Raw genomic sequence first — 21,499 nt, 5'->3', positions numbered from 1 at the left:
ACATCAGCTTGTTGATAGCTATCTCATCAGCCGTTATATTAATTGGACACAACATACAATGCAAGAACAACCACATGCAATAAACACACATCACACAATCCTAATGAAACATAAAATCATTCCTAAGTAAGTACATCTATACTTACTCTCCTTGTGTAATTTCTTAGCTCATTTTCTGTCATAAATAAATATATACAAAGAAGATAATATATTCATCAGTCATTTTTTCAATATTAAAACTATTTATTTTTATATCTATTCATTCATTTTTTTTAGTCATTAATATTAAAAGGTAATTACTTATAAGTCTTTTGACATTTAAGTTTTATGTTCAAATACCGACACGTGGTGACATAATGTTTAACATAAGTCTTTCAGTCAAAGCATTTTTAATAAATATTTTAGAGCAATTATGATTATCCACAAGAATTGTAAGTGTAAAACAAGACAATAACATGAAAACATAAATACTACAACAATTCATGTTTAAGCACTGAAACACAGCATAGTTCTTTTGGTGACATAACATTTAAACATGAATCCTAACATGATAATATTATGATGCAAATGATAGGGATATTAGCGGCAGAGCCACTTTGTATAGGGAAATTAGCGGCATAGCCACTTTGTAGGAATGCAATAAATAATAAAATAAATACAGGTGGTCAAACCAACTCCGTAATAAAGCAATAAATGATAAAATAGATACAGGTGGTCAAATCAACTCCGTAGTAAAGCAATAAATGATAAAATAGATACATATCTTAATAATTAATATAGAGAACTATATAATAAATACACAAGTAATGAAATCAAATTGTAAGGAAGAGGTGTCAAGTGATTCATAAGATATTCATTTGAAAGTTTCACTTCAAATTATATCTTTTGAGTTTTTCGACTCGATATAGCAGAAGTGAATTAAACGCTTTCTTAGAAATATCTAAGAAGTCACTCCATGCATCAAGATTACTTACCAAACTGATTTGAAGAAAAAAATAAACTTCAAGAACACCAAAGTGGTTGTGTGGTAGAAGGAGAGAAAAATGGAGAGAAAACCAAAGCAAAAGCTTTCTTAAAAGTTGTCTATGATTTGTGTAGAAATCTAAGACCCTTGCATGCTTATTTATAGGAGGAAAATAGGGGTATTAAGGTGCAAAATGTAATAAAAGAATTAGCTTATTGGATAATATCTTGCAAACTAGTCCTTACTTTATTATTTATTTGAATTTTAGAATTTTCATCCAACTAGAGGGCAGCCTACTCCGAGAAATTTTTCGATGGTCAAACCTACTCCGATTGACGTGAAATTTAAAGGGTAGATAGAGGACTTTAAGACAAACACTTTCTCTTTTTGGTTCGACTCATATTGAGTTCGTTTTAACTCTGTTCTGGTCCAGTCAAAGTTTCTGTCTTATAAGCCAAAATATCTTTAAACCACTTTCTACATTTACACTTGCTTTATTGATTTTTCTTTTTTGTTATGATTACTCTTTGTGATATTTTTCATTCATTAATACTTCTTGTTTTTTATACATAAATGTTTCTAGAAGCATGGAGATATTTTTCTTTGATAGTTTTTCGTTTAATTCGACAGTTTGGTCATTTAAGCACCGATTTTGGATAAAAAAGTCAATTGTTACTAACAATTGACTTTTGACTTCACAGGATTCAAGTATAAACTATATATATATATATATATATACTATATTGAGTAATTATAAGCCATAAAAACATATTTATCAAGCCTAAATTTAGAGGTCAAAGTTCAACTAAAAGTGTCACTTGGCACCTAAATAGTCAACTACAAATCTAAAAAGTCAACCTGTTGACTTTTCACAAAATTTTACCATGTGATAGATATTTCTATTGTGAGTACAACAGTCTTTGAATTAACTAAATCTGAGTCTGTTTGACATGTTTTCGGTTCAATTAAAATTTAAAGCTTAAATGTTACTTTTAGGTTTTTAAAAGTTTTTACGTTTTGATCTTTTAAGTTTTCAAAACAACTTTAGGTTTGCTTATAAAAACTTGTAGATATTGTCTCCTCAACATTATCACTGATTTCTTAAGAGCTTGAAATTACTGGGCATTACAACAACTGGCAATTAAGTCTCCGTTTTGTCCAAACCAAGAAGCATGTAAAGTAGACCAAAAGTATGAGTTATAATGCCAACACAAATTCTTTTAAATAGGCTTTTGTATGATAGTAAAAACATTAATATTAGATTTTCTTTTCAAAGTACATAGACCATGCATTTTCAATTTCAAAGGGAGTTGGGTACAGCTCACTTTTATATTTTGAAATGGTTATATTTTTTTTGGAAACTTCTCTCCTCCTCTCCAAACTCACTTTCTCTAAAAAAAAAAACCTACCGTCTGTACACCCACAAAAACTTAAAATAAAAATTTTAAAAAATAAAATAAAATTAGTAATAGGGTTTTAGTAACGTGTCAGGTGGTCTGAGATGTCACTAAATTTTAGTGACTTGTCATTAGTGGCGTGTGTCCAACGTCACTAATCACCGCGTCACCAAATGGGGATTTAGTGATGTGCAATTTTTGACACGGAAAAACTTTATATTTTATAATTTTATAATTTTTAAAAAGACTTACAAATTTAGCCAAAAAGAACCAAAAACCTGAAAATTGCACGAGATTAGACATTTTAAATCCCCAATATTGCGAATTAGCACATCACTAAATTGGTATACACACACACACTCAAATTTCGCAATGTGTCAATCTTTGACACGTCACTAATTAGTGACGTGTTGAATTTGGCACGTCAGTAATTAATGACATGCCAACTTCACTAAATATTTTTAATGACGTGCTACTTTTTGACATGTCACTATTTAATAACGTGGCAAAAATTGGATGACTATAAACATCACTAAATTTTTTTTCACTATTTTTTTTTTTTTGGGGGGGGGGGGGGGGGGGGGGTTGTTTAGTGCACGTCACTAATTAGTGACATGTCAAAAGTTTATTATTGTAGACACATCTTTAAATGCAAATTTTTTTTGTAGTGACCATGGGAGGAAGAAGCTCTGTGCTTCCCTCCCCATTCTCTCCCTTTTCTCCTTCTCTCCTCCCCTTTCTTCCCTCTGTTAAAGCCTCGGATGAGGCCTTTATCTTTTTGGAGCTTGCTCTAGCCCTATTCACCTCCTTCGAGGTATTTAATATGCTTTCCTTCCCATCAACACAGTTATCACCGAACATGACCTTCCTCCATTGTGTCTATTGCAATTTTTGGCTCAATTCTTGGGTCGAAATTTTTGGATTTAAATTTATGTTCCCCCATCAATTTTTGCATGACACGTGCCTCTCCATTGGGTTCTCTGGAGTCTTCCGCTTCCACTGACACTCCCCGCATTTTCTCCCGACTTCCACACATCAAAGCGTGACATGCATGAGCTAGAGTTTGTCTCTCTTTCCGGGGAATGACGGTCACGCTTCTCCCTCCAACTTTACCTCGGCCCTATATTGGCTATTCACGGCAGCCCCTTGCGATCACAGCTGGAGAGAGGTCTTCCAGTAGTGGCGTGTGGTCTTCACGTGCCGCCACTAACGACTGCCAGCCCCTCCCTTCAACCAGATCTGTGTTGTTGTTTTTTTTATGTTACTTAGGTTATTGCTTTCCTTTATGAGAAACTGTTGTATTTGAAATTGTGTTGGTATCTCTCTTTCCTGCAGTCTTCATGTGAGGATGCAGATGAGCTTGTTCTAATATGTTTTCTTTTCACTTTTAAAACCACATTGTGCTGCCCTTTGAAAGGATCGGGTCATTTGTTTGACCCATTTCTTACCATTTGTAAATATTTTAGTGATGTTCTAGTTTGGGTTGGGTCTACTGTTGGAGAGTCCACTCCTGTTTCATTAAAACGATTGTCCACTTCTTCTTCCTTTGGGATCAAATGTGGAAAGGATCCGCCCTTATAACCATTTCATCATTCAATTAGAAAAAAGAAAAAAGAAATAAAAAATGTAATGGTTATAAGTAGATGATCTGATTATGATGACATATTGACATATATGGTTAGGTTTTTTTTTTTTTTTTTTTTTTTTTTAATTTGAAAAAAAAATACATAACCCAAATTTTTGCTGCTTAAACTCGTGTTTAAGATATATATAGTAGTAACATTCATCTCAAAAAAATAAAAATAAAAATTGGTAGTAACACTTTAAATTAATTGTTAATTAATTAGGTGAGTCCTCTCAACTCATCCGTGGCAGCATTACCCTTGTAGCCTTTGATTCTTCAAAAAAAAGAAAAAAGAAAGAAAAAAAAGTCGATAATATTGCAGCTGTTGTTAGAGATCATAACGGGAAAGTGGTGCCTAGCAAAGCTTGAAAATCATGCTAATTAACTTGGTCTAAGTGGCAGAAGCATTAACGATAGGTGGATTTGTTTTTCTACTAAACTCTTTACGGTGCTAGTCAAGCAATCCTTGAAGAAGGCAATGAAACTAAATGCATTTTAAAGCCTTAATTTATTTTGGCGCAAAAAATGTTTTATCGGTTGGCTCGTACGAAAAATTGGTGGCTGCAAAAAGCGGTTGGCGACTTTTAGCGAACACCACGCAAATTTCGGCAATCTCCGGTGGTGGTGATTGGCAACCAACGATGAATTCCGGTGGATATCGGTAGTAGATAATGGCAAAATTCGGTGCCTGTAGAGAATGAACTGCAAAAAAGAGTATATGCAAGAATGGAAATTTCAAATTCGAGAAATTGTTTACTATCTTAAAAAAGAAAAACTATTTTAAGATTTAAAAAAAAAAAAAAAAAAAAAAATCCTATTCAACCAAAAAGGCGAAAATTAATCCATATCTTAAATTAAAGAAATGAGTATGGAAATTAAAAAAAAAAAAAAAAAAAAAAAAAAAAAAAAAAAACCAAAAATCAATTAAATTCATCCATATCTTAGATCAACTTCTGGACAAAAAAAAAAAAAAAAAATCGAGATAAAAGATAGACAGACAAAAATAATAGAAAAATTATTATAAAAAAAAAAAAAAAATTAGCACCTTTACAATAACTAGGGTTGTTGAAGGAAGGGAGTTTGTTCTTAGTGGAAGATTTTGATGGTAACGTCCCACCAACTCAAGTGTTGTTTGAAAAAGCTTCATTTTGGGTTAGGATGTTTAATCTACCTACCTCTTTCTTTCATGTGTGAGAAGATGCATGGGAGTGCAGTTGGGTAATTCGATGGGAGTCGTTGAAGAGATGTTGAAGCAGAAGAGGATGATGGGATCGGTTGGGGAGAATATATTCGGGTGAGGATTTCTCTTGGTATCACAAAGCCTTTAGCAAGAGACCGATTCTTAAAAATGAAGGAGGCGAATACTAGTGTTAGAAGAGGTGGCCAACACCCGGGTGATTCATCTAATGCTCAATTTGGCTCATGGTTGCGGGCTCAACCTGGCTTCATTCGATCAGGCCATGGACTGGTCGAGGGAGGGATGTGAGGCTGGGAGAATTTCCTTAATTCTCATGCTAATGCTCCTTCGGCAGAATCTGGAAGTCATGCATTTATATATATATATATATCCCGAAACACTCGGCAGTTGGGGGGAAGGCTGTTTCCTCAAAGAGTGGAGGACCTAATGAATCTGATATATTCAAATGAAGTCCTTTAGGGGCTTGGTTTCTTAAAAGGCCTGGGGACAATGGGCCAGGTTTCAGCTGAGCCCATTATGCGGGACAGCCCAATTAGTGAAATCAAAGTGGTGCAGGTTAGCCCAGTGGCATAAGTCTGGCTCGGAGGGCCTGGTTGACATCCCGATCATGCAGGATGTCAAATGCGCATGCGTCTGTGGCCTCCACACGACTTTCCAGAATCTACCTTTCTCGTTGGGATTCTCTCTGGTCGACTTTCGGGTAATTTTCTCTCGCACCAAACACCTCCATTTTTCGTTTTCTATTCATTTTTCTCCCTTAAATTCCCTCATTTCCATCTTTAATTCCCTTTTCAAGAAATGGGTTTTCGAGTTTGATGTTGATTTGATTCTTCACACTCCCATAATTGCCGACGTTTGGGAATTGTTTCATAGTCTTTTTTCTTTTTGTCGTGGCATTATATTGTCGTGGCATAAAAAATTTCTCTTGGTCCTGAAAATCGCTTATTTCAAGCTTGTAATGATCGAGTTCTTACTATCAGTACTTCAGAGCCTTTCTGTTTCAGTCAATACTTGAGGATTTTGCATTCATGGTGGTCTGTTTGCTGCAAAAGTTTTAGGTTCTATGGATATTGTGAATACTTAAGTGATTGGCACTCTTTCGTGCTAGACAGTTTTGCAAGCTGATGTTGTTTAACGTGAATACTTGATGATTATTTCATCCAAAATAAAATAAAATTGGTAAGTACATTAATTTTATAAAAAAGCGTTGACGGACACAGCCCAACTACAAAAAGTATACAAGAGTAACTCAAATTAGGGTTGATCCAATAGTGACTTTAAAGCTATGTCACATTTGGGAGGATAAGAGGGAGATAGGAGTCTTGCATATAGCATTACTCATATGTGTGTATGTGTGTGTGTTTGAGTTTATCTAGGTTATTTTGGCTGGCTGAGACATTTTATTATTTTCAAGGATTAGGATGTAGTTTTTATTAGATTTTCGAAGCTAGAAGAGTGTGCTTTAATTGTTGTAGCTAATTATTACTCAGTTTTGATAATTCTCAGTAGAGAAACTTATTTTATTTCTTTTCCCCTTGCTGTATAGCCTAGAAGACCAGCGTCTGGGCAGTGATTTTGATCTTTATTACTCTCTTTTTTATCTTGAAATATATCTCTAGCACAAACAGATCTATTTTCATGGGTATCTCCTACATCACATCCACACACATCCCCTATTGAGTCTAGAACCCATGACCACAGTGTTCACTTTATTCTTGCATGAAAAAGATATGTTTTTTGGGTTAAAGCTCATTGACACCAGAAAATATGTATGTTATTTTAAGTCGTACATCTACATGTCATTAGTGTCTCATTGCGTTTGACAAATATATGGCTGTTTTTCTACGTATGTATACTGCACCCTGTTCTCTGTGTTGAAACATAAGTTGGCAGTTGGCCAAATCATAGTAATTTATTGATGGAGGCATTGAGCTGTTTGATTAATAATTCATTGGATACAGGGCTTCAAGAAGTTTCTGAGATTGTGATAACCATAATGGTGACATTGTTCCCTTTTGGAAACTTTATGAAACAGTTATTCATGTTATTATGAGTTTTGAGCTGTGTCCAGCTTGAAGGTAGACTGGGAAAAATAATCATGTTATTATGAGTTTTGAGCTGTGTCCAGCATGATGCAAATAATTAGGTTTTTAATTTTAATTTTTAATTTATTTATTTTTTATTTTTCTGGCTAGCAGAATTCAGGTGTTTGTTGCTTCCTAGTTTGCTGGTTTATGAATCTCTGTTACAAGAAGTTGCACTGGTTTGTGTCATTGACATACCATTTGGGAACCCATGAATTGGACAAAATTAATTAAAATGGAATTTGTTTAGCCCAATTCATGTGCTTGGAGAAAGAAAAAAATGGTGAATTCAAATTCAATTCAAAGCCATGAATTGAATAGAATTAGAATTTTTGTGAATTGGTCAACAAAAGATCATATCAAATCTAATTTGAGAAGAAGAATCAAACATTACTGCTTTCATATTGAGGATAGCAATTAGTATTTAATGATATTTTTAACTTCATTATTTTTTCATTTGAGTGTCACCGGTAACGTCTTCTTCTGTAATTTATATAGCATAGATCTTAGTTGTGTCAATTTTGTGCTTGACCTGCAAAGTTTTTGTTGTTTCAAAAGTAATTTTTCACTGTAACTATTTGTTAGTGAAATATTTATCCCCACTTTGGAGTGGGGCCAGGTTTGCCCCAGAGTGGGATTTCGGACCCCGGAATGGGTTAGTCCCCGGAAGTGAGCCTTGGTCGCAGGAAGCCTTCAATAATTATGGGACCAGTCAAATCAAGTCAGAGAAGATATCAGACGTCCCCATTGGACAGTGCGCGTGACAAGGGCAAAATGGACATATAGCATGCAGGGATATAAATTGTTAGTGAAATATTTATCCCCACTTTGGAGTGGGGCCAGGTTTGCCCCAGAGTGGGATTTCGGACCCCGGAATGGGTTAGTCCCCGGAAGTGAGCCTTGGTCGCAGGAAGCCTTCAATAATTATGGGACCAGTCAAATCAAGTCAGAGAAGATATCAGACGTCCCCATTGGACAGTGCGCGTGACAAGGGCAAAATGGACATATAGCATGCAGGGATATAAATGGGAGTAAAGAAAAATCATTAGAAGAAGGATCTATTATTCTCTCTCTCTTCTTCTCCCTCTTCTTTAGACACTGGACTGACTTGATCGTCGGAGGAGGCTTCGCCGGCCAACCCCCGGTGGGTCTTTCTTGTTTTGCAGGCCAGCACATAGAAGAGGGGACGTCTCTGGTGATGCCACGTCACCGGCTCAAAAATATCATCAACACTATTTAGGTAGCACCCAGAAGTCCATTATTGCTAACTACATTACTATCCTCTTTGTCATATTTCATCTTCTTTGCAAGTAAATTGCTTCGTAAGAGGAGTAGATGGCTTTTTTGTTGATGCTGATGAGTGGTTAACTTGTTGCTGAGGTTTATCCTCTAATACACCTCAGTTCAACTCTTTAGCAACAAAAGCAGCCACCATAAGTTTGTCAGCATTTGGATTGGGAGGGCCATTTGGCTTTGTTAACTTCTCTGAGAAGTGGAAGAAGCAGAAGAAGTCTGAGCCGTCCAGCAAGAGGGAACCCTCTTCGGAGGTAGATTTACATCCTTTTACCTAGGCGAACATTTTATTCTGAAAAAGGAAGTGATTTTGGGAAAAATTGCACAAGGGTTTGTTAACCAATGCATTGGTGCTGTGGGATAATAAAATCTGTTATGGGATTTCGAATATCCAGTTTAGGAAATTAATTCATAATTTCATCTTATACAGATAATTGTTTGAGATATTGCATTAGTGTCATTCTATAAACCTCACTTGAAAATTGTGACGAGCATCAATGTAGAGGAAATAATTTGACAGGCAACGGTCCAATCCGGCAACTCACAGAAGAATATGTAAAAATGCTTAATGAATCATGCCCTATGCTCTCAATTTCAAATAAATAATCAATTACTTGTTGCAAACCTGACTGAGACTTCTTTTTGTTTCTTATCAACCATGCAGAAAGGAAATGTGTCAAAACACGAGGCACTGGGAAATGCTGGCTTAGAAACAGGAAACTGCCCAATTGGCAAGACCTACATAGCAGTGAGCTGTGTCCTCCCTCTTGTGGCAACAGCTCTTCAGCCACCACCTGGTATGAAGTTTAGATGCCCTCCAGCAGTAGTCGCTGCAAGTAGGGCTATAAATTTTTGACACAATCCGCAAACTCGATACAAAATTAAAAGATTATGGTTAAGCTTAAAAGGGTTTGGGCCATAAAATGGTTGACCCGTTAGACTTGTTTAATAAAAGGGTCATTGTTAGTTCAACTCGTTTGACCCGTGTATTTAAACATTCTTTTTCAACATTAAAAATTAAATCTAAATAATCATGTTACCTCTTTATTTCTCTCACTATCTAAATAGTAAAGACTAAACTAAAAAAACTCACAAAAGACAAAAGATGTATATTTCTTTTATTGAATTAGAACTTGAAATAATATGATTATTCAAACAATACGATTTTTTTTAGTTTAAATTTGTGTTTTGTTTTTGTTTTTATTTTATTTTTATAGACTTTATTATATAATAGGTTAAACGGGTCGTGTCGTGTCAACTTGTTATTTAAGTGGATCGTGTTAGGGTTAAAGAGTCTGACCTTTTTAGTTAAACGGATCGTGTTAGGGTTGACCCTTAACGGGTTTACGGGTCAAACGAGTTGACTCGAACCCGACATGCGAACCCGTTTTGACAGCCCTGGCTGCAAGTGTAAAGACCAAGAAAAATTAAATAGGAAATGTTGCAATTAATAAATTGTGTTTATTAAAAAGGATGGGACTAATAATAAATAATTGTAAGGGTAAAATGTAGTTAGATTTAATGTGAGGGTTAAATACCAATTAACAAATAAAAGAATTAAAATGTTGTGGCGTACTACTATAATTTGTAGGAAGCATGGGTATTAGAATAAAAAGCATACCCCACCAATGCCATGTGGAGGGCTAGGATTGGTTAAGGGGATATCCCTTAACTTTAATAAATAAAAAGTAAAAGAAAACAAAAATATATATATATAGTTGAGTGGCATTTCAGTAATTTTTTCCCTCCCTTTTTCTCTCTTATCCCCACGCATCAGCCCTACCCCAATTCTTCCTTCTTTTCTTTTCCCCTGATTCACACGCAGCTTCTCTCCCTTTTTCTTCTCTTTTTCCATTTCTCTCTTCCTTGTCTCTTCTTCTTCACACGCCCGTGAGAGAGATCAAAAATGAGAGATTGAGAGAGAGTGATTGACGCCGAGAGAGAGAGATTATGAACCTGAGAGGGAGAGAGCCCGAGATGGAGGGAAACGTCGAGAGAGAGGGAGACTTGGAGTTGGTTTCCGGTGGGTGCCGCTGGTGGGCAAAGGTGCGATTTTCCAGTGATTTTCCGGTAGTTTTTCTAAGGAAATCCTCAAGGTAATTTACCAATTTTTGAGCTAATTTGTTCATTGTTAGCTTCATATTTTGGATGGTTATTTATGGTTGCTAAATCTGGAATTTTGCGTTATGGGTGGACTAATTATGTGTTAACCGACTATGAGTATGTTGATGGTCGAGTATTTTAGTTTAAGATGATTTTTGTTGATTGGGTTGCTATGTTCTTGGATGGGTCTGAATTTAGGGTTCTTTTTAGGTTAAAATTTATGGTTTTCCCCTTTAGGTCTTTGTAGCAATCGATTGGGAGAATTCTATGAGTATGTTTGTGGAATTGTTGTTCCTCTTTGGGGTCTCGGCAGAATTAATGTAGAAATTTCTTTGGGAGCTTTTGATGCAATTTTAATGGGTGTATTTTGGTTAAATCAGAAATTGGGAGTTGGATTTGTGGGTATGTGGTTAGATGATTTTTGGTGGTTTTGGATTTGTAAATTTGGGGTTGATGTTGGTTCATTTGTGAGACCATTGGTTAGAGGATATTATTGTTGATATTGATGGATATGAAGTTTTAGTTGTGATGAATTGTTATGGAATTGTAAGTTAATGAATATGTTAGCCTATGATTAATGCTCTATTCGAAGTTGTTGGTGCTTTATTGGAAAGTTATTTTGATGGGTATTTTGATGAAAACCCCAAATCTGGTTTATATTTGTAAATGAGATTATTATGTTAGTTTATGACTATTTGTTAGGGATTAAGTTTATTTATGTTCTAGGGTTGATGTTAGCTTAATTGTAGATTGATTTTGAGGGCTTTGTTGGTACCCTTAGAGTTGGTTTTATGGCTTTGATGTGTGAATGTTGTTGGATCCTTAATTTGGCTTTTATAGTGTTGTTTTATTGACATAGGAGTCAGTTTTAGGCCTTTGATGTTTGTGGGTGCCTAGACCCTTGATTAGAGTTAATTTTGAGGATCCCTTCTATATGGTAGCCGAATAGAGAGAGAGAGAGAGAGAGAGAGAGAGAGAGAGAGAGAGAGAGAGAGAGAGAGAGAGAGAGACATTAAAGGGTTTAAAGTTGAAGTATTTAGATCCTTGTTATGTAAATGACAAATACAGCTGAGATTGAGAATAGGATATTGTGGTGTCTAATAGAATGGAAATAAAAATGAAATGGATAAAGTAAGCGAATAACTAGATATAAAGAAAATACAATAATCAATAAACGAGTAAGTCAAATAAACACAAACAACAATTTAGATATCGTAATGGGCGTAGTTAACATCGGAGTAGAATTTATAAGAGTTAGTAAATTATTATGTTAAATAGGATTAAGGTTCTATAATCTAAACTACTTGGATGGTTTGTAAATAAAATGACTAAGAATAGTAATTGGATGTAATAATAATGGTAGGCGAATAAAATAATAAGTGAAATAAATACAAACTTAAAATTAAGGCTTAACCTAATAATAGTTTAGAAGACTTAACTAGACTTAGAAGCGGGTAATGCAACGTGTGAGCGCGCGAGTAGTGTATGTGTCATAAAGTATAGAATTTAATAACATAGTCTAACGTTGTAAGTATTTGCAGGATCATGTCATAGTTGGAGACTTCAACGGGTTCTCCAATGTAGAGTCCAACGCAGCCAAGGTGAGTATTCTACTCACTGAGAAATTATATTTTTATGTATTATAGATTTGTAAAATGTATATTGTTTTATGAATCTGAACCGACCATATGATGAATTATATGCTTTGAGATAATTTGATTAGTTTCGATTATATTTAAACTATATCAATGATGTTTAAGAAATGGTGTAAGAGTGAAATGTGTTGAATTGATTTAAAGCGTTTGAGTATGTTCTGCGGTTGGAATTTAAATTAAGCAAATTGTTTGAGAAAATGTCATGTTGAATCTATTTATATTTTATGAAGAAACTATGATTTGAATGTTTTCAAAGTATTCGATGAAATGCCGGATTTATTTAGTTTTAAGTGAACTTGATTTAGTAATAGCATGATTTTTAACATGATACAGTAGTGAAACATATAGTGGTCAAGCACAAAGCATGTAGTATAGAGCATACATCAACAGCAGTATAGCAGTAAAGCAGCAGTATACACAGTTAAACAGCAGTTATTAGCATCATGGGGGACCGAAGCCCCAGTAGACCCAGTCATGCATATCATGTATAACATTGTTTTATGAGTGATGTTTTTATGTTATGAGTAGCTTTTACTAGACGTGTTGGTATGCATAAGTGTCTTAAATGAAACATCATGGGGGACCGAAGCCCCAGTAGACCCAGTCATGCATATCATGTATAGGATTGTTTTATAAGTGATGTTTTTATGTTATGAGTAGCTTTTACTAGACGTGTTGGTATGCATAAGTGTCTTAAATGAAAAGCGCTTATGTATATTTCTATCGGATAGTCATGTGTTAATACATTGAACTTGAAAGTACATGGATACATGACTACCCAGGTGCGAGTAATGGCACGTCTATAAGTAGGAAGGTTGACTATTCTTGTTCTTCAGGAAAGACATGTTAGCATGATTGAGTTTAACTCTAGTGCTCTTATGATCTACTGACGTTCAAGGCACGAAGCTGGAATACGATTAGAGATGGTGTTGCGAGTGTTTTGCTGAAGGATGTTATCCTAGTATGGAAAAGTAAGATGCCATGTTCCTTGCTTAAGACCTATGTGTATACGTGATATCTGTGATGGAGTGATCGTGTGCACATCTGTCTGAGCGACCGATGAAAAGTATTATTATAGAGAAGTCTATATGTAGAAACTTCCAAGCGGTAGATTGGAACTTCTACATATGTTCACAGCTATATAGTATATTTTAAGTGTTTTCTAAATAGTCGGTGTTTGCTGCATTAGCTATTGGTAAATTGTGGCTTATATAATACTCGCACAACTAAAAATAAAATAAAGGTTGGTTCTTTGTGAAAACTCAGTTAGTCTTATACCACTGAGGTCTTAGTATGTTTTATACTAAGGCAATAAACTTATTCTTTCACCTATGTGGATATAGATACCACCACAACCGTGTAGATGATGTTTATTTGGTTGTAGGTACTTTGATATAGTACATGGGTTGGTAACAATGTACTTGGGATATTATGACTAAAGCTCGCCGCAACAGTTGTAATTGTCGGACCACGGGTTGTCCACTATTTTATAGGTTTGGTATGGTTTGTGACGTTTATGTCACTTATTCTTTGTAAAACCATTATTGTTACGTAAATATTGTGTTAATAAAACTCAAACAGATAGAAGTTAAATGGTTCTTTGTTGTAAACAATTTGTGATAGATGCATAAGTTGTAATTTTCGCTATTCAGATTTATGTTTTCCGCTGCATAGATAGATATATGTTATACTCTGATTATCAGGTACATGTTATGGGACATGTGCCATATGTTGGCTTTGCGACATATCGCCGCGCCACTATTAGGACATGTTTTACATTTAGTATTAAAAAAAAAAAAAAAAAAAAACCGGGATCGTCACAGCAAGGGTTGCCCTGCCCAAGATTGCCCTTGTTAAAAACTTATGCCCTCAGCCTCTACCTACTAAAACTCATCAGTCTTGTGAATAATGTTTCTAGTGAGAGTCTGTTAGGTGAATGATTTTACAAATACTTAATGAGATAATTTGTTAGGTTTTGAGGAAACCTATACTCTTTAGATTCGTTAAAGGGAACCTAAACCTTTTCAAACACAAAGTTTGAGATTAATTTTTTGCATACCTTCTCATTATTTCATCATGCTTAAATAGAAAATATTACAACCGTAAAGGTGGAAATAAAAATAAATATGGTATTCAAATTATTTGATTTGATTACCTTCAATTACAATCAATCCTGTAAAAAATAATTATTCTATAAGGTAAGTATCAAATCATAACATATATTCTAACATAAAGAAAATATTCTACCATATTATATATTCTAATATTAATATTTCCTCCACGTAGAATTCCATTTTCATAACAATATTTATGTTATCAATATTTATTTATTTACTTTTTCCTTCTTGTGGGTAGCATATAATGCATGATCATTTCTCTTCTATGATTAACTTGGGGCCCTAGCTATTCCTTAGAAAACTACTTTTGTTTTTATAATGTGACCTATGAGAATATTACTTTTTCTCTTAACTATTTAGAATATAATAATTGTTTGGGGAGTTGTGAAAATTAGAACCATTGCCTAAAGAAAGGAAGAGTTAATGGCAAAGAGAAATGGACTGGTTACTCTCCCCGACCAACTATATGGTTGAGTTAGTTCCTGCTAAACAAAAGGGTGCAAATGGCTCGACCCTGTTTTGCTAAATCAATCTAGAAAGAAATTGCTTCACAAAGGAAGAGTGGTACATCAAGTGTTCAAGGCTGCCAAATCAATCAATGAAAATGTCTTGCTTGAAATGCCCGTGTTGGCCATTATCCAAGATAGTCATCCCAAGGTAATTAAACTCTCCCATTTAAAAGATTCTTAATTAATCTGCCTTTCTCAATTCTTGTAGGATGTTGAGCATTCAATTCTGGAAGCATATTCCCATGTTCTTGGAAACTTGGCCTATAACATTTTGTCTAGGATAAGAGATAATTTGGAAGAAGATGGTTTGAGCACTCCAAATTCACCGGTGGTAATGCCTTACTTCTTTGGTATAAATCATTGCAAAACTTTAGCAGTTGGTATAGATTTAAGGCACTCGTTGATTGATCAGATGAACAAGGTGCATGGGCATTATTGTGACTCTAATTCAAGTAGTACTTGTGATTTGGGATCTTCATACAGTGAGGTCAAAGCAAGTTCTGTGGCTGCAATACCAAGTCGTAATAGACTTTGTGCATCGACAGAGAGGCCTGTGTTACCGTGTTTCTTAAAATTTTACCTTGTAAACAAAAACAAAAAATGTGTAGTCTTCAATAGCATCTTTTTGTAAAGATAATTTTGGTTTGCCTCTTAAAAAAGGTGTAGTTGAGGTCATGGCGAACTTTGGATGTCATGCTTGGAAATATGTAGGAAAGCATTTACCATAATTCTTCCATCGACAACAATTCCTACCAAAATCAAAACTAAGCTAAATTGATTTCAAATTCTTTAAGGTATTCCCATGAAAATGAAATTTCAAGCTAGAATAAAATTCTAGAACCCTTGAAACTTGTACACAACTACTTCCAAGTGTATGCTAGAAACACTTTGCAATACAACATCGTTATTGAAGATAAGTATTAATTTGAAGTATATATTTATATATGGTTGTGAATCATCGATAGAGCATTTCAAAACATGACTCAATAATTCTGTCAACAGCTCTAAAATAGATATGCCTCCAATTCTTTTTAACGATTAGGATCCCAAAGAAAACCCAAAATCCGAATGCATAAGAGACAGCAACAAATGCATAGAAGAATAAAGGGCTATCGATTATTCTACTCGCTTCCTTTTCTTCCTCATGTCCAGGTTCAAGTTGGTTTGTAGTTGAGCAGTTTCTCGGCAGAGGGTCTCCACATAGATCTGGATTTCCATCATAGCATTGCGACTCGAAAGTTGAGAACTGCCACTCAAATGGGACTCTTCCAGAAAGATTGTTATAGGCAACACTAAATACTGATAGAGAAGTCATTTTAACAAATTCAAAAGGGATTCTCGCACTCAATTTGTTGTGGGAAAGATCCAAGCTCTCCATGTTTTTCAAGTTTTGAAAAGAATTTGGAATGGAGCCTGTTAGAAAATTATTCGACAAGTTTAAGGACCGAAGCTGCGACAATTCTCCCATTTCAAAAGGAATGTTACCTGTCAATAGGTTTGATGACATGTCAATTATAGTCATCATTGAGAGTGGGATACCTTTGTAAGCAAGTACCTCATGTTTGACTCGCAAATCCGTTTTAATTTCGAAGTAAGGCTCTTGTCGTTCTTGATGTGTCAGGTCAAACAGTGGACCACTTTCCATGAAAGAGTTTGAGCCATTAGAGCTTGGAGAACTCTTCTTCCAGAATATAATGTTATCAAGGCAGGAGGGAATACCTCCCGAAATATGATTATCAGAGATATCGAAAACTTGCAAACTTTCCATTTGACACATTCTTTGGAGTAGGTGACCTTCAAAGCGATTTCCACTTAAAAGAACTTGCACCAAGCGAGGATGATCATACAACCACTTTGGAATATTACCAGACAAGTTATTGTTTCGAATATCTAGGATTACCAGAGAGGGGCTGTTTGATATTGCGGGTGAGATCATTCCTTGAAATTGATTGCTGCTGAGTTGCAAGCACGCCAAGCTTGTCATGTTGGCGTCCCTTGGGAGCATTTCTCCTTCCAATGTATTGTTTGATAGATTTAGATATACTAGTAGGGTGCCATTTCTAGTCAAACTTTGCGGTATAGTCCCTGAGAGCTTGTTATTAGAAAGGTCTAATGCTTCAAAAGATAGATTACCAAAAGACCAAGGAATGATGCCCTCTAATGCATTTAAGGACATGTCAACATGGGATAAGTCTGGAAGAAGATGTCCAATATTTTCGGGAAGAGAACCTTTGACATTTTTATCTGACATGTCGAAGAATTGAAGTGATGAAGTTCGATTAGCAAAGCAACCAAGAAAAAGTGAACCATCAATTTTGTTACTTCTCAACGATAAACCTGTGATACTCATGTTGAATAGCAACTGACAAGGTATGCTTCCCTGTATTAAGTTGTGAGACAAGTCTAGCCATTCCAAGGCAACTTGGGCGGTGATAAAGCTTGGGAAAACGTGACCATTCTTCTTGTTGAGGCTGCAATTCGTCAAGTTCAGATAATGTAGCTGAAAGGTTGGAACCCATGAGGGGGATTCGGTTTCAATTTCCAAATTGCAGTTGCTTGAAAGATCAAGGTGTAGGAGACTTGAAGCATTGGCAAAAGTAGAAAATGATAAAACCCCATCTAATTGATTGGCCGAAACAGCAAACGCTCTAATATTGCTTTGATTGGAGAATATTGATGGAGGTATATTACCATGAAAGTGATTACCCGAAAGATCAAGAGATTGGAGACTTGAAGCATTGGCAAAAGTAGAAAATGAGCCATCTAATTGATTGTTCGAAGCTCTAAAATCTATAATCTTGCTTTGGTTGGAGAATATTGACGGAGGTAGATTACCATAAAGACGATTATTTGATAGACGAAGTACTTCAAGGTTTCCAATCATCCCAAGACAAGAGGGAATAACGCCTTCCAGTCTATTATCCGTAAGATCCAAAGAATTTAGATATTTTAATCGCGTCAGTTCGCAAAAAGCTGCATCAAAGTGATCGAGTGTGAAGAATGAGTTCCAATGTAGGATATTATGTATATGCTTAGAAGGCATCAAAATAATGAACAACCTAATATTGAGGTTAGAAAATATTATGACTGATATATTATGAATTATGTGAAATTCTATGAAGATAGGATTTTCTACAAGATCTCAAGGTATGAATTGAGAGTCATTTAGAATTTCAGGAATTAGCTAAAATGAATTGAGCAAATAAAATTAAATGAAGCTGAACAAATTATTATGGGATTAGAAAAGAAAAAAGAGGAAAGTAAGAGTTCTCACGTACCTTCAAGCCTTCCTCCAATTTGCATGTAACGAAGTTGTAAGTCTTCGAGTTCATCAAATAAGGTGAACAAGGTTACATTTGGATACCATGTACTTCTTGATGAAGCGTCGTTGTACTCACAGTCCCAAGATATTCTGCTAACTCCTCCAGCAATACCATCACAATAGATTTCGTTTGCTTCACAACAATTCCTTCCGTCCCAATCCGCAAGGAAAGAAGCATTTGTGGCGTTCTTGATCTCCAAGAGAACTCTCGTCTGTTCTTTGGTGCATCCAGCTGCTTTAACACAAGCCAAAGGGGATGAAGCGATGAAAGCCAAAGCCCAAACAAAAATGACATTTTTAGCAAAACAAGAAGTCTCCATTTCTAAAGTGATTCTATTCTGATCGATGCAACTATGGAAACTGCCTTTATATATATATATATAAAATGCAATATTGTTGGCAAGTCTTGAAAATATTAGTCCACGCGCGCATTTTGTGGGGAGCAGTAATGTGTATTGGAAATTGCTTGGAAATTACAACATTTATGAACAACGTACGTAGTAGTTTTGGTTTCCTTTTATTTTTCTTTGTTTTTCGAAATTGCAGTTGCTTCGTTTCTAAACTTGAAATTATGACGTACCGATCGAATACTCCAAACCAAGAAGCACGTAAAAGCTTTAAATGTCGATGCAGGTGGGGGAACTGATCGAGACAGATTGGTTAGTTAGTTACACCTATTCCGTCTTCACGTTGCATTGAATTTGAGCGTGGAAAATTCAAATAAACACGTTAATTGTAATAATTAGAGTCTCTTTGGGTTTGTAATTTTAAAAAGTGTAATTTAAAATAATAATTTTTAAAATGTGCGATTTAAAAAAGTGATTTTTAAAAACGCAGTTAAGCGTTTGGCAAAATCGCAGTTTAGCATTTAAAATTTCGCGTTTTTAAAAAAGCATCATCTTACCTGTGATTTGAAAAAGCAGATTTTCTGTATTTTCTGATCGTAATTTTTAAAAACGTAGTTCCCAAACGCATCCTTAGTATTGCAGCAATCCAAATTGTTACTTTCGGCTATTTAAAAAAGGAAAAAATTATATCTAGTCCCTAGGTTTTCATCTGATTTGGATTTAGTCATTGAGTTTATAATTTCAAGAATAAAGTCCTTAAGTTTTGCCAAAATTTAAAATAGGTCATTATGTTACTTTATCGTCAAAGTTAACGTGTCACATATATCTTATTTAACACGCTAGCATCCATGTTAACCCTCATAATGCAATGCCATGTTAGCAAGTGGCAAGTGCCAAATCATTCATGAAAAAAAATAAAATAAATAAATTCAAAACTAGTGAGTGGCCGCACCCACTTCCAGAATGGCCTTCAGAGGGGTGGCCGCGGCTAACCAGTGTAAGATGGGTTGCGGTTTGGGTGTTTACTTATCAAATATTAGTTGATCATACGGAACAATATTTGATTGGTTAATGGCTCCTTTAATTGAGTGTATGATTTTCTTTATGGAAAAGATATTGTTGGCAAAGTCTTGAATAATCCAAGCGCAGAAGCGCTCATTTTCTGGAGATCGAGCAGTGTGTATTGGAAATAGCTTCAAAATTACAACTACTTTTGGTTTCCTTTTCTTTTTCTTTCTTTTTAAACTTCAAAATTTCAAATTATCACCCAAGACCTCAAACCAAGAAGCACGTAAAAGCTTTAGCAAAAACTTGTATATTTAAATGCCTAGGTGGGACCGTGGGGGAAGCACTACTGTACTAGTAATAATTATAGTCTGTATGGATTTGCGATTTTAAAAAGTACAATTTAAAATAATAATTTTTAAATGTGCGATTTGAAAAAATTATTTTTAAAAATGCAATTAAGCGTTTAGCAAAATCACAGTTTAACTTTTAAAATTTTGAGTTTTCAAAAAAGCATCATCTTACCTGTGATTTGAAAAAGCAGATTTTCTGTATTTTCAAATCGCAATTTTTAAAAACGTAGTTTCCAAACGATTCAATTTTGCGATTTGGTTTAAAATCGCACTTATTGTCTACAAATCGCAATCTCAAACGCACCCTTAGTATTGCATCAATCCAAATTGTTACTTTCGGCTATTTAAAAAAGGGAAAAATTATATCAAGTCCCTAGGTTTTCATCTGATTTGAATTTAGTCATTGAATTTTTAATTTCAATAATAAAGTCTTTAAGTTTTGCCAAAGTTTAAAATATGTCATTCTATCACTTTATCGTCAAAGTTAACATGTCACACATATCTCATTTAACACACTAGTATCCATGTTAACCATCGAATGTAATGCCATGTTAGCAACTGGCAAGTGCCAAATCATTCATGAAATAAAAAAAAAAATGTTATTCAGGGGTTGCTCTTTAGGTTATCAGATTTTGTGCTTTTTTAAGTTTCACGGTTAGATCGATTAGTTTTTGTGGGGTTTTTTTTTTTATTATTTTTATTTTTATATGAATGACGACTTGGTACTTGTTGATGTGGCATTGCATTGGGGTGTTGACGTGTGGACAAGTCACAAACTATTAACTTTAACACAAAAGTGATAGAGGGACCTATTTTAAACTTGGCCAAAACCTAAGGATTATATTCTTGAAATTGAAAACTCAATACGACCTGCAAACCCAAAACGAAATTAATTGGTTAAAATTGAGGGGTTTGATGAGCTTTTGACCTTATACTCTTATATTTATGTTTCAATACAACTCGAACCAAATTCGCAAACATGAATCGTTACCCATACTTTAAACCAAACAAATTAATTAACTATATCATGTTATTTTAGTAACTAGGTAATGTAATAATTTAAAAAAAAAAAAAAAAAAAATTGATATCTTGATTTTTTTTTTTTTGAGGATGATATCTTGATAACGGTCTCGTCAATTTCCATCCTCATTTGTAGCATTTTTCTTAATTTATTTCTTCTACTAATTTCTTTGTGTCGTTCCTTTATTTTCCACTTTGTGTCGTTCCTATCTCTACGTGTTGTGGCTTGTTTGTCTTGTGCTTTTCTGTATTTGTAATGCAAGTGCAACCACGTTCTAAAGACGAAACTTGAAGTCTTTTTTCTGGTAGTTTCTTGGAAAGTTCCCTCTTGCTCGATCTGGTCCAATCTGCAAGGCCATGGAAGCATATGCTTTCTATTCAACTCTTTATTCTAACTTGTCATGTGCTTCTCTGGTCCAATCTCTATTCACGTTGTTATATTAAATGGAGGTGTTAAACTCGTGAGATAATTAGAATTCTAAATGTAGTACTAGGAGGGTATTGATAT

At 34.8% G+C, this 21,499-nt stretch overlaps 1 protein-coding gene across 1 annotated transcript; it reads right to left on the bottom strand.

Moving 5' to 3' along the window:
* Nucleotides 1–15,899: 15,899 nt before the first annotated feature.
* On the bottom strand, nt 15,900–18,593 carry LOC133853953 (receptor-like protein 13). Its single transcript, XM_062289972.1, has 3 exons — nt 18,223–18,593; nt 17,809–17,917; nt 15,900–17,664 (listed from the first exon to the last, which is right to left on the bottom strand). The coding sequence occupies exons 1-3, from the start codon at nt 18,584–18,586 to the stop codon at nt 15,900–15,902; spliced, it is 2,238 nt and encodes a 745-aa protein (XP_062145956.1). The 5' UTR covers nt 18,587–18,593.
* Nucleotides 18,594–21,499: the final 2,906 nt, after the last annotated feature.

Source organism: Alnus glutinosa, chromosome 13, assembly GCF_958979055.1.
Source record: "Alnus glutinosa chromosome 13, dhAlnGlut1.1, whole genome shotgun sequence".
In the NCBI taxonomy this organism is placed as follows: domain Eukaryota; kingdom Viridiplantae; phylum Streptophyta; class Magnoliopsida; order Fagales; family Betulaceae; genus Alnus; species Alnus glutinosa.
Note: the sequence above shows the minus strand (reverse complement) of the source record. Positions and strands in the feature narration are given on the sequence as shown.